Source organism: Olea europaea, unplaced genomic scaffold, assembly GCF_002742605.1.
Source record: "Olea europaea var. sylvestris unplaced genomic scaffold, O_europaea_v1 scaffold5163, whole genome shotgun sequence".
Classification (NCBI taxonomy): Eukaryota; Viridiplantae; Streptophyta; class Magnoliopsida; order Lamiales; family Oleaceae; genus Olea; species Olea europaea.
Window position 1 is genome coordinate 1 of NW_019263482.1, and position 10503 is coordinate 10503.

Genomic DNA, 10503 nt, shown 5'->3' on the forward strand with positions numbered 1-10503 from the left:
TTTAGCGTTGCAGATTCATTGAATAATTTTTTTCATGTTGGTGTATGTTGGGGTATTTCCCCAGTTCTCATTTCTCTCGTCCTTTGACTTGATTTAGTGCATTTTTTATTCTGATTTTTTTACTTTTAAAAATCAATTTTTTGACTGTTACTTAAGTGAACTGTGATTTTTGATTAATTCTTCCACAGGTGGTATCCACTTATCTTTCCAATGATAAAAAAATTAATTCTTATAATTACTATCGAACAAGCCTCTAGTTTATTGATAGTGGTTGCCGTGTGTCTTTGTATTGTTTCTTTAAGATGGAGCGAATTGGAATATGCTTTAATGCGCTTGAATATTTTTTACGAGATTTTTCTCCGTTGTGATTTTATTTGAGCTAGAAGAGTACAACCATCATTATGGACATGGATTGAAACAAGTTCGATTGGTTCTTATACTTAATGCAGAAGAGCCAAACAATTTTGCTTCAACCCATGTTCAAATTGGTGGTTGCAAATTATAAAGTGGGAATTCCCAAATTGTTTCCAAATTGTGATACACACCAAAGAAAATAACCCCACATGGCGCTTTTTTGTGGTACAATCTTAATGGATCTAAGCACGCCCTGAATATCGTAATTATATTCACACCATGATTTTTATTGTCTTAAGGTCCTCAATATTTGCTCATTGTAATACTTATTTGACTAACTTTTTTTTCGTTGACTTCTTATCTTAAACCTTTAATAAACTTAACCAGTACATCTTGTTCTCGAGTAACCAATTGAGAACCACCATAATCATTGTGACCATTCACTTCTTATAAGCATACTATTTTACAAGAATATTTTCAAGATTAATCATATGTTCAACACAATTATAGTATTTTTTTTTTTTTTTTTGCATTTTCTTTTGCTTTATCAAAATAAACCTTTGTTCACTTTTGAAAAAACCATAATATTGTTAGCAGATTTTATGTCTTAGAACTTAATTATGCATGCATTTTGATCGATTTTTATTATATTGAAAAATTTTGTGATATAAGTATACCATTCTTTTAAATTAAATAGAACATGAAAAAGGAAAATTTTAAACACAACACAACATTGTTTTCTATAATTTTAATTGTGACCATCCACATGATTTTTTTTATCCACCCTATCCGATTATTAGCTAGAACAATTGAAACTCTATAGATCTGGAATTAGAAAAATATATGAGAAAAATAAAATATTCTTCTTCGTCCACGTCCAGCCCCCTCCATTGAAGATGATGGGGTTTCATTCCAAGCAGTCGAAATTATAACGTCAATAGAAATAAAAGATGAATAAATGAATAGTAATTGTGGGTCCTACAATATGTGTGATAAAAAAAATAATTAAATTATAATGAACTTATAAAACACACTCTAAATTAATTATGCATCCTAATGAGTGGCTTTTCTAGACCTTAATTTCAATGTTCAAATGTTTCATAAATGTAGACAAGTAAATTGTAGCGAGTATACACTTGAAGCTTATGATACATAAGCAAACTCGTTTTTCCGTTGGATTACCATAGTCAAGGAGCACTACTCAAGGTCAAAATGCATAATTAAGGTAAATCACGAGAAGGAGGGGACATAGAAAGGGTCAGACTGAGAGACAAGGGAGTAAGAACGTGGGATTTGTGATATAAACGAAGAAAAAATAGAGAAACAACACAATATGGTAAATTTTACATTATATTAATTAATACGTTATGTGAGACGTGTAATATTTTCAGAGACTAATTGACTCGAATTATTGGATAGTAAATCCAAATACTATAAGGGTACGTTTGATTGCAAAGATGGAACTTGAGTGAAAAGAAAACGAATTCCAGGGAATTGAATTGTCTAGAAATTGTTTTCTTGATAATTGTAAATTATTGTGTTTGATTGATATAATTTTTCACGTGAAAAATGTTGAAATAAAAGTATTTTTTTGGTGTTTGCTTGACTTTATTTTACATGAAAATTGTCAATTAAAAAGATAGAATTTACTAGTATTGGGGATGAATTTTGTTTCTATTGTCAAAAAAAAAAATACCAAGAAAATAATTTATCTTTTGTGTTCGTTTGGCTTTGTTTTACATGAAAATTGTTAATCAAAAGGTTTTTTTTTTTTTACACAATTAGGGATAAAATTTGTTTTCATTGTTAAAAAATAAAAATTCACTACAGTATAGGTGGGAATTGGTTTTCATGAAAACCAAAAAAAATCATATGTGACAAGACAATCAAGAAATTCATTTCCATAGAAAAAAAGCCATCAAGGAAAATGGAATTCCTCCATGGAAAATCTCTCCAATTAAACACACCTAAAAGAAAATCAAAATCTGAGGAAAAAATGAAGGAGAGATTGAGACCAAAAGCCAAAACACGTGCAAAAAGACTAAAAAATTTATTAAATTTCGGCCGAATTTAAAAATAAAAATTGACGACAAAGTTGCCACGTGTTGTGGTCAAAATGGTCCACACCCACGAACCAAATTCATGTCCCAATTTCAATTTTCTATTATTAGTAAGAGACAAGTCACTGTCAGAACCTAACAAACCGTCCTCTTGTTGCAGTCATTTATTTCCCCATGTGCTTTTCTCCTAATCACCACGTGCCCAAATTAATTTTCACGTCCAAACTCAAAAACACGTGCTCAATTTTGTGAACCTCGTGGGAGAATGGTAAATTGGTAATAAATCAAGTAATGTTTCTCACCTCAAACTTCGCTGTCATGTGATTCTTCCCGATCAAGAAAACCATATCCAACCACAACCAAAGTATAAATAGAGTTAGTTCTCTTGCATTAAAATTAGAGAAATGTTGAGAAGTCCCGATTAAGAAAATAAATTAGAATTTTCGTCCCATCTAAAATTTTAAGAATTCGTCGAGAGTTATGATAGATTTGTTACTTCACTTGCTAAGAATTTAAGTTATTCACTTCATTTTTGCCAGCACCACAAAAAGTTCCATGTCGCTCCTATTGCGCAATTACGAAAGTGTTGTATTTTATCGGGTTAGTAATTCTTTGAGTTAGGTTTCTCGTTCCATTGTCACTTACCAAACTGTAGTCTTTCATTGGATTCGTAGAGTCATGTTTCTCGTTCTTCCCCACCTACTAAAGTATCGTCTTTCATTGATTTCGTGGAGTCGATTTTCTCGTTCCACCCCACCTACCGTAGTGTAGTCTTTCATCGATTTCGTAGAGCCGAAGTGTTTAATTCCACTCCAACGGGGCAGGTGGCCACGAGTCAAAATTAGTTTCTTAATTATGTCTACGGATCATCAAGACAATTCACCAACTTCTTCATTCCATGAAGTTATGACAGCAAACACTGATATTCCATCAGCACATAAGAAAAGAGGTGGGAGGAAGATATTCAAGGAGACGCGCCACCCCTTGTACAGAGGAGTACGGCGGAGGAACAGCGGCAAATGGGTGTGTGAAGTGCGTGAACCAAACAAGAAATCAAGAATCTGGCTTGGTACATTTGCCACCCCAGAAATGGCAGCTAGGGCTCACGATGTGGCGGCATTGGCCCTGCGGGGTGGAGCCGCCGCCTTGAACTTCAATGACTCTGCTTGGTGCCTCCCCAGGGCCAAATCTTCATCCCATAAAGATATACGAATTGCTGCTCTTCAAGCTGCTAAATTTGCACCACCATTAATGGAATTATCTCCTCGTTCTTCCTCTAATAATTCACTGAATTCTTCGAATCTATCGAGGGAAAATCTCAAAATAGAACCTCCCAATACGTGGGCTGATTCATCCAATATTGAAATCGAGTTCTTGGACGAGGAAGCGATGTTTAACATGCCAGGATTGCTCGACAGCATGGCGGAGGGGATGCTTCTGACTCCACCAGCTATGAAGAATGGATTTAGTTGGAGTAATGATGTTGAAAATTATAGTGATTTCACTTTGTGGAGAGATTGACATACACATTAACTCATACGCGTTAAGTTATTTATGAGGGAGTTTAGTAAAATCTAACATTTGCATCTATATTTAGCAAGACGGGTCGCTTGAGTATCAAAACCAACCAACGTTATTGAATTTAGTTTGATAGAAGAGCAAATATTCCTAAATTGCACAAATCTCACGTTTACTTAGTTGATAAATTGTATTGTTTGTGATTGTGAGCGGCGGTGTGGTTGTGAGTGTAGTGATGGTGGAGGTAAGTTTAGGAAAGGTTGGGTGTTAGGGTGTAAGAAGATGATCGACGTGTAGGTGGTGGTTGCTTTTGGTAGTTAGGGGTGAAAAAAGAGGGTCTCTTTGTTACTCTCTCTCTTTTTGGGTTATTTTTTTTTTTGGTTAAAGATATTTGTACAAAATTTTGTTGACAAAATGGTATACTCACTCTCACAAAATTAGCGGATCCCATGTGAATTTAAAAAATATCGGCCTGTGGTCCCTATCCTTATTGTGAGTAATGAGTTGAGTTTGTAAAAAAAAGTTTGTACATGTAGCATGATATTTTTCTCTATTTCTTACGGCATTGGCCCTGCGGGGTGGAGCCGCCGCCTTGAACTTCAATGACTCTGCTTGGTGCCTCCCCAGGGCCAAATCTTCATCCCATAAAGATATACGAATTGCTGCTCTTCAAGCTGCTAAATTTGCACCACCATTAATGGAATTATCTCCTCGTTCTTCCTCTAATAATTCACTGAATTCTTCGAATCTATCGAGGGAAAATCTCAAAATAGAACCTCCCAATACGTGGGCTGATTCATCCAATATTGAAATCGAGTTCTTGGACGAGGAAGCGATGTTTAACATGCCAGGATTGCTCGACAGCATGGCGGAGGGGATGCTTCTGACTCCACCAGCTATGAAGAATGGATTTAGTTGGAGTAATGATGTTGAAAATTATAGTGATTTCACTTTGTGGAGAGATTGACATACACATTAACTCATACGCGTTAAGTTATTTATGAGGGAGTTTAGTAAAATCTAACATTTGCATCTATATTTAGCAAGACGGGTCGCTTGAGTATCAAAACCAACCAACGTTATTGAATTTAGTTTGATAGAAGAGCAAATATTCCTAAATTGCACAAATCTCACGTTTACTTAGTTGATAAATTGTATTGTTTGTGATTGTGAGCGGCGGTGTGGTTGTGAGTGTAGTGATGGTGGAGGTAAGTTTAGGAAAGGTTGGGTGTTAGGGTGTGAGAAGATGATCGACGTGTAGGTGGTGGTTGCTTTTGGTAGTTAGGGGTGAAAAAAGAGGGTCTCTTTGTTACTCTCTCTCTTTTTGGGTTATTTTTTTTTTTGGTTAAAGATATTTGTACAAAATTTTGTTGACAAAATGGTATACTCACTCTCACAAAATTAGCGGATCCCATGTGAATTTAAAAAATATCGGCCTGTGGTCCCTATCCTTATTGTGAGTAATGAGTTGAGTTTGTAAAAAAAAGTTTGTACATGTAGCATGATATTTTTCTCTATTTCTTATTTGATTTGCCTTTTAAAGGGGATGGCAATTTTGTCTTTTTATGCAATCTAAACGAATGAGATGGACGGAATCTATCATTAGGGGACCTAAAATGCCTATTTCCTCAAACTTTGGGAACCCCTGGTGCCAATTTTAAAGGTTGGGGATATATCCTATACATTCTAGAAAGGTTGAGGAACCAAATATGCTATTTTCCCAAATTAAAAATTTTGTTAGTTTTTGAGAAGAGTATGATTCGTACTTTTCAAACTTGAGTATAGGGATTAATACTTTAATCGGAATCAACGGAACTTTTTCGTTGTAAAAAATTACAAGATATAGAATTATTCCTTCGGCAAAATACTCGAAATTTCATGATAATTCCAGTTCGTGAAAAAGTTGGACCGAACCCGATGTTCATCCCTATATTCTGCTATTATAACTATGTAATATTAATTGATTTTAGCAAAATACTAAAAATAAGACGAGCAGTCAGAATTATAAATTATTAATGAAGATGTAAAAGAAAATGGGCATTCCATCTTCTAAAGGAGAAGAGTGCAAAGTTTAATATAACTATTTACATTTTAGAAAGAAATAAATTGAACTATTACCTTTGTAAGTTTCTGACTTTTTTAAAAAATAAAATAAAATGCTATGGTAGAATCGAACCATATGGTTTCAATTTTGATTTGTTTTCAACAATTAAATGAAATCTAAAATTTAATAAATAATCCAGGTTCTAATAATACTTGGACTGAACCATCCTACCTATGTATCGAGAAAGAGATGTCAAAATTTTAAAATACACACAGTTACGGTTTATTTATTAATACAAAAGTCTTAAGATTTATTAATTTATTTAATGCAATGCTCTTTATGTCAATTTTGCATTCTAGCTCCAAGTCAGGGGCCACCTTCTCGGGCCTTGGCAAGCCGGGTCAGTGATTAAAAAACCAGATTAAAATTCACCGGATCGTATCCGGAACTCCGAATTCTTCTTCTTGCCCGTTCGGTTACTTCTCATTCCCAATTCTCAATATTGTCCTTTTTGTCATTCCTCGCACTCCTCAATCTTCTCCGTTGTCAATCTCTCTTTTGCTTGTGTCTTTTCACCAGATCAGGTAAATATATTATCCTATCTCAAATCCTCAAATTTTATCTTTATTTTGTTCCTGTTAATGTCAATTACTTATCTAGGGTTTGTTACTTGTTAATGGACTTTAATTGATTTTTATTTGTATTTTCTGTGTTTTTTTTTTCCCTATTAGATTAGATCTGCGTTTTCATAATTTTTTTTTTTATTTTCTCCTGATTATGTAATTATGTTTTCTTTATTTATTTTTATTTTTTATGCGTATGCGTACAAGAAATTTTGCTTGTGGAGGATTTTTAAATCTAAAACCCTAGATTTGTATTATTGAGACCAAATATGAGCTTTCATGGAGGATGGTTCAATCGTACATATTGTGTAGAAGAGAATGTGTATTTGTTTATATACCGTGTGTGTATAAACCGAACTTCGTAATTGACCTGGATTTCAATTGGAATAAATCAATACCTGAGAGAATGTACGATGTAATAATTTATAGTGGAAGACCAAATCCGAGTTTTCGCGGATGATGGTTTGGTCGAATGTATATGATTACGGTTGTTTGTAGATGAGACTGTGTATTTTCTTATATTGTGTGTATATACATACCAGTTTATTTAAGGCTGTGTCTGGACCCCGGATTTCAATTATGATAGAACAACACCAGCAAGAATGTATGATATAATAATTTACGGTGTGAATTTGAATGAAATGAAACAGGACAATTAAGCTAAAATTCTTAAGAGCATTTTCAAAAGGCTCTCTATTTATAAAGAGCATCTTTAAATTTTGAGAGATTTTTTTATACACTCCAATAAGCTCTCTATTTTGATTCTTTATTTGTTTTTTCCCAATGAACATTTAATAATTTCTCCACACATTTTATTTAAATAGAAGATTTTTATATATTAATGACCAATTCATTCAAATATAATTTGAAAATTTTAAATTGTAGAGTATTGAAATTTGTAATGTATTAAATGTAATCATTGTACATTAAGAATAGAGAGTGAGTTTGGCTCTCTAAATTTGGAGAACCAAATACGCTCTCTACTTTAAAAAGTTAAAATAGAGAGTCTCTTGGAATTCATTTTTAAATATTGACTCTTTAAAATAGAGAGTATTTTGTATTTAAAGAGCATCTTGGAGATACTCTAAGAAGCTTTTTACATTGTTCTCTTTTAATTTTTTATGGTTTGAGACATACTTCTAACTTTAGTTCTTTACTGGGTAGAAGAGAGAGATTCGTTATCGAAGCTCTTTTCCCATTTTTCTTTCTTTTTATTGTTTTTATGTAGGAATTTTTGTGGACTGGCTGAAAGCATAGACGTCATTCTTATATTTGTAGACCTACTTCAAATTTATTTGGCATTAGGGAATCCATTTTTTTTCTTTTTTCATTTTTACCTGGATTGAGAATATTTCAGGGCACACCCGGAAGGTTAACATGATAAGGCATTTCATTACATAAAGCAAAGACTTCATCTAGAAGAACTCAGATTTATATTAAAAATTGCTTTTGCTTCTATCGTTGAATTACAAGTTCTTGATATCTGATATTAGTTGTGTTTGTATACTGCTCTGTGGAAGACTAAAACAAGTGTTCCTTCATGGTCACCCCTTTTTTTCTCTCTACCTACCTGGGGTACAGACCAAAACCCTCAACTAAGCGCAGGTCGTGTTATGTTAACTAGGTAAAAAAAAAAAACAAGGGAAATCGAAAATATACTCAACATGGTTAGCCAGTTGTTTATTGTTTATGCGCACAATTTGTTCAGATACTTGAAGATGTTTTGGGTAGTAGATTTTCACGAATTCATTGATATAGAATGTTATACAATGATTAATAATGCAGGATGTCTGAAGCCCCCTTTAGGCCAAGAGAAGTCCTCTTCGATAGGCAAAAGTTATTTCAGAGCATTCACAAACATACATATCTGAAAGGTCCATACGATAAGATCACCTCAGTTGCAATTTGATGAGGACATCCAATTTTAATTAATTTTAGCAATTTTAATTATTTTAGTTGGAACTTAGGTTATTTTAATTTCATGGACTTTTGTATTGGGCTTGGCCCTAGGTTTGCATTATTTTTTCAGTATTTAAACCTATCTTACATTGTTATTTGAGTTAATGAATTTGATGAAATAAAAGAGTTGGCTTCAGCCGTTTCTCCTCTCTCCCCGCCTCTGCCTTCTTCTTCCCCTCTCTTCTCTCTTCTCTTCTTATTATGTTTACTGGATTATTCTACATCAAATTGGTATCAGAGCGAAACTTGGGAAGTTTTCACTGCAAAATCCAAAAGCTGCCAAAAATTAGGTGTGCACTGCGTTGCTCAAAATCAGTTTCTGCCGAATCCGGTTAATACCTTCACCCCCTCCTGCAACAGAAAATCTTTCCGGCTGCCTTACTGCCAAAGTCCGAAACCGTTATCACCAAAAAATATAACTGCCATAAGCCAAGTAACCTGCCGTGACTAACACCGTCACCACCTCCCTCTACATACAACCAACTTACCGATATTACAGCCAAACAATTGAGACAAAGGCCTTTTCAGTTCACACCCCACCACCACAGCCAGCATCCGGCGCCCTCACCACAGCGTGAAGAAATTGAACCATACCCACCGAAATTACAACAACCGGTTTGTGCCCCTACCTCAAACGGTAACCACCTCCCACACGACCACCACTAACAGTCACAGACTCGCAGTAACCCAGAAATCAGACCACCCCGTGACCGCCATCTCTATTCACGAAAATCGAAACGGCACCTCCGTCAAACCAGCAGCACCATTTTTCAAGAAAACACCAAATATTTCTGAACCAACCGCCGATATCCACCTTACAGAGGCAGTACGACCGAAGAATGATGCTGCGAGAAAGACCCCATCTTTTCCAGCTCCAGTCCAGTCGCCGATTTCGACAGCCTTCAGCCGCAGCTTGTTCTAATGAAATATGGGATTAATTGGATTATTACTTACGTGATTGGGTTCTTAGTTATTGGGTGGGGTTAACTGGATTGTGAATTAATTGATGTATTAATTAAGTGGGTTGGGTATTAGTTATCAATTGGGTTTTGGATTAATTGGTTGAATAATTAAGTGGGTTGGGTTATTAGTTATCAATTGGGATTGGGATTGGGCTTGATTGAGATTTTGATTGTAATTTAGGCCCAAATTTGTGAAATGGGCTCATTTATTATTTTGTTATTCTGATTTTGTATTATTCTAAAAAAAAAAAAAAAAAAAAAAAAAAAAAAAAAAAAAAAAAAAAAAAAAAAAAAAAAAAAAAAAAAAAAAAAAAAAAAAAAAAAAAAAAAAAAAAAAAAAAAAAAAAATTGTATCGTGAATTTTAATTTTTTCTGACATCATTTACAGGTTCATTTTAGTTGACTGTTCAGTACCGCATCTCGACGAGCACGGAATTGTCTGTCTTGGCATCTCAAGGCTTAGTAGTTCAGAGCGTGGAGACATTCGACGCTGGGACGACTCAAACCAACAGTACTCAGGGAGTTCCTGATCCTATTTATTTCTTAGTTGACGCTATTTCTTTATTTTAGAATTGCATCAATTAACTCGTTGTGTGCCGGCCATTTGATGATATTGCCTTAAACCTATTCGATTATATTTCACGAACTAAATTCCATTACTCAATCGTTTACCCCACGTGACTAGACCTAGTATTTGGACATTTGCTTTTCTATTTTATTAGCATTAGTAGTATTAGCTTGCGATCGAGCCATAAGTAACCCCAACCTTTAAATTGACAAAATAACATAATAAATGCATAAATAAATAAATAATAATAATAATAATAATTTCAATAACTGATTTTTCGGTTGGCACTAGTTGATTGTTGATTATTGATCTCAGTGGTGCACTTTACGTAGTCGTGTTACCGTGTATGCAATTGCGTAGTGGTCGCGTTACTGCCTCTAGCTCTAGTAACCTTACCATGGACCCCGCCCAAATT

At 34.3% G+C, this 10503-nt stretch overlaps 3 protein-coding genes across 3 annotated transcripts in view; all 3 read left to right on the top strand.

Annotated features, from left to right (window-relative positions):
* The first annotated feature begins 2804 nt into the window (after positions 1-2804).
* LOC111388666 (dehydration-responsive element-binding protein 1B-like) lies at positions 2805-4002 on the top strand. Its single transcript, XM_023013427.1, has one exon. It carries the CDS (start codon positions 3270-3272, stop codon positions 3933-3935), a length of 666 nt encoding a protein of 221 aa, XP_022869195.1. The 5' UTR covers positions 2805-3269; the 3' UTR covers positions 3936-4002.
* Positions 4003-4167: 165 nt separating this feature from the next.
* LOC111388665 (dehydration-responsive element-binding protein 1F-like) lies at positions 4168-4899 on the top strand. The gene is made up of 3 exons (XM_023013426.1): positions 4168-4176; positions 4374-4444; positions 4560-4899. The coding sequence occupies exons 1-3, from the start codon at positions 4168-4170 to the stop codon at positions 4897-4899; spliced, it is 420 nt and encodes a 139-aa protein (XP_022869194.1).
* A 1507-nt stretch (positions 4900-6406) lies between these two features.
* Positions 6407-10503, top strand: part of LOC111388664 — an 8621-nt gene continuing 4524 nt past the window's right edge. Inside the window, exons 1-2 of the mRNA XM_023013425.1 lie at positions 6407-6560; positions 8385-8500. Coding sequence (XP_022869193.1) covers positions 8386-8500 — 115 coding nt within the window. The 5' untranslated portion in view covers positions 6407-6560; position 8385. The remainder of the gene's footprint in view (positions 6561-8384; positions 8501-10503) is intronic.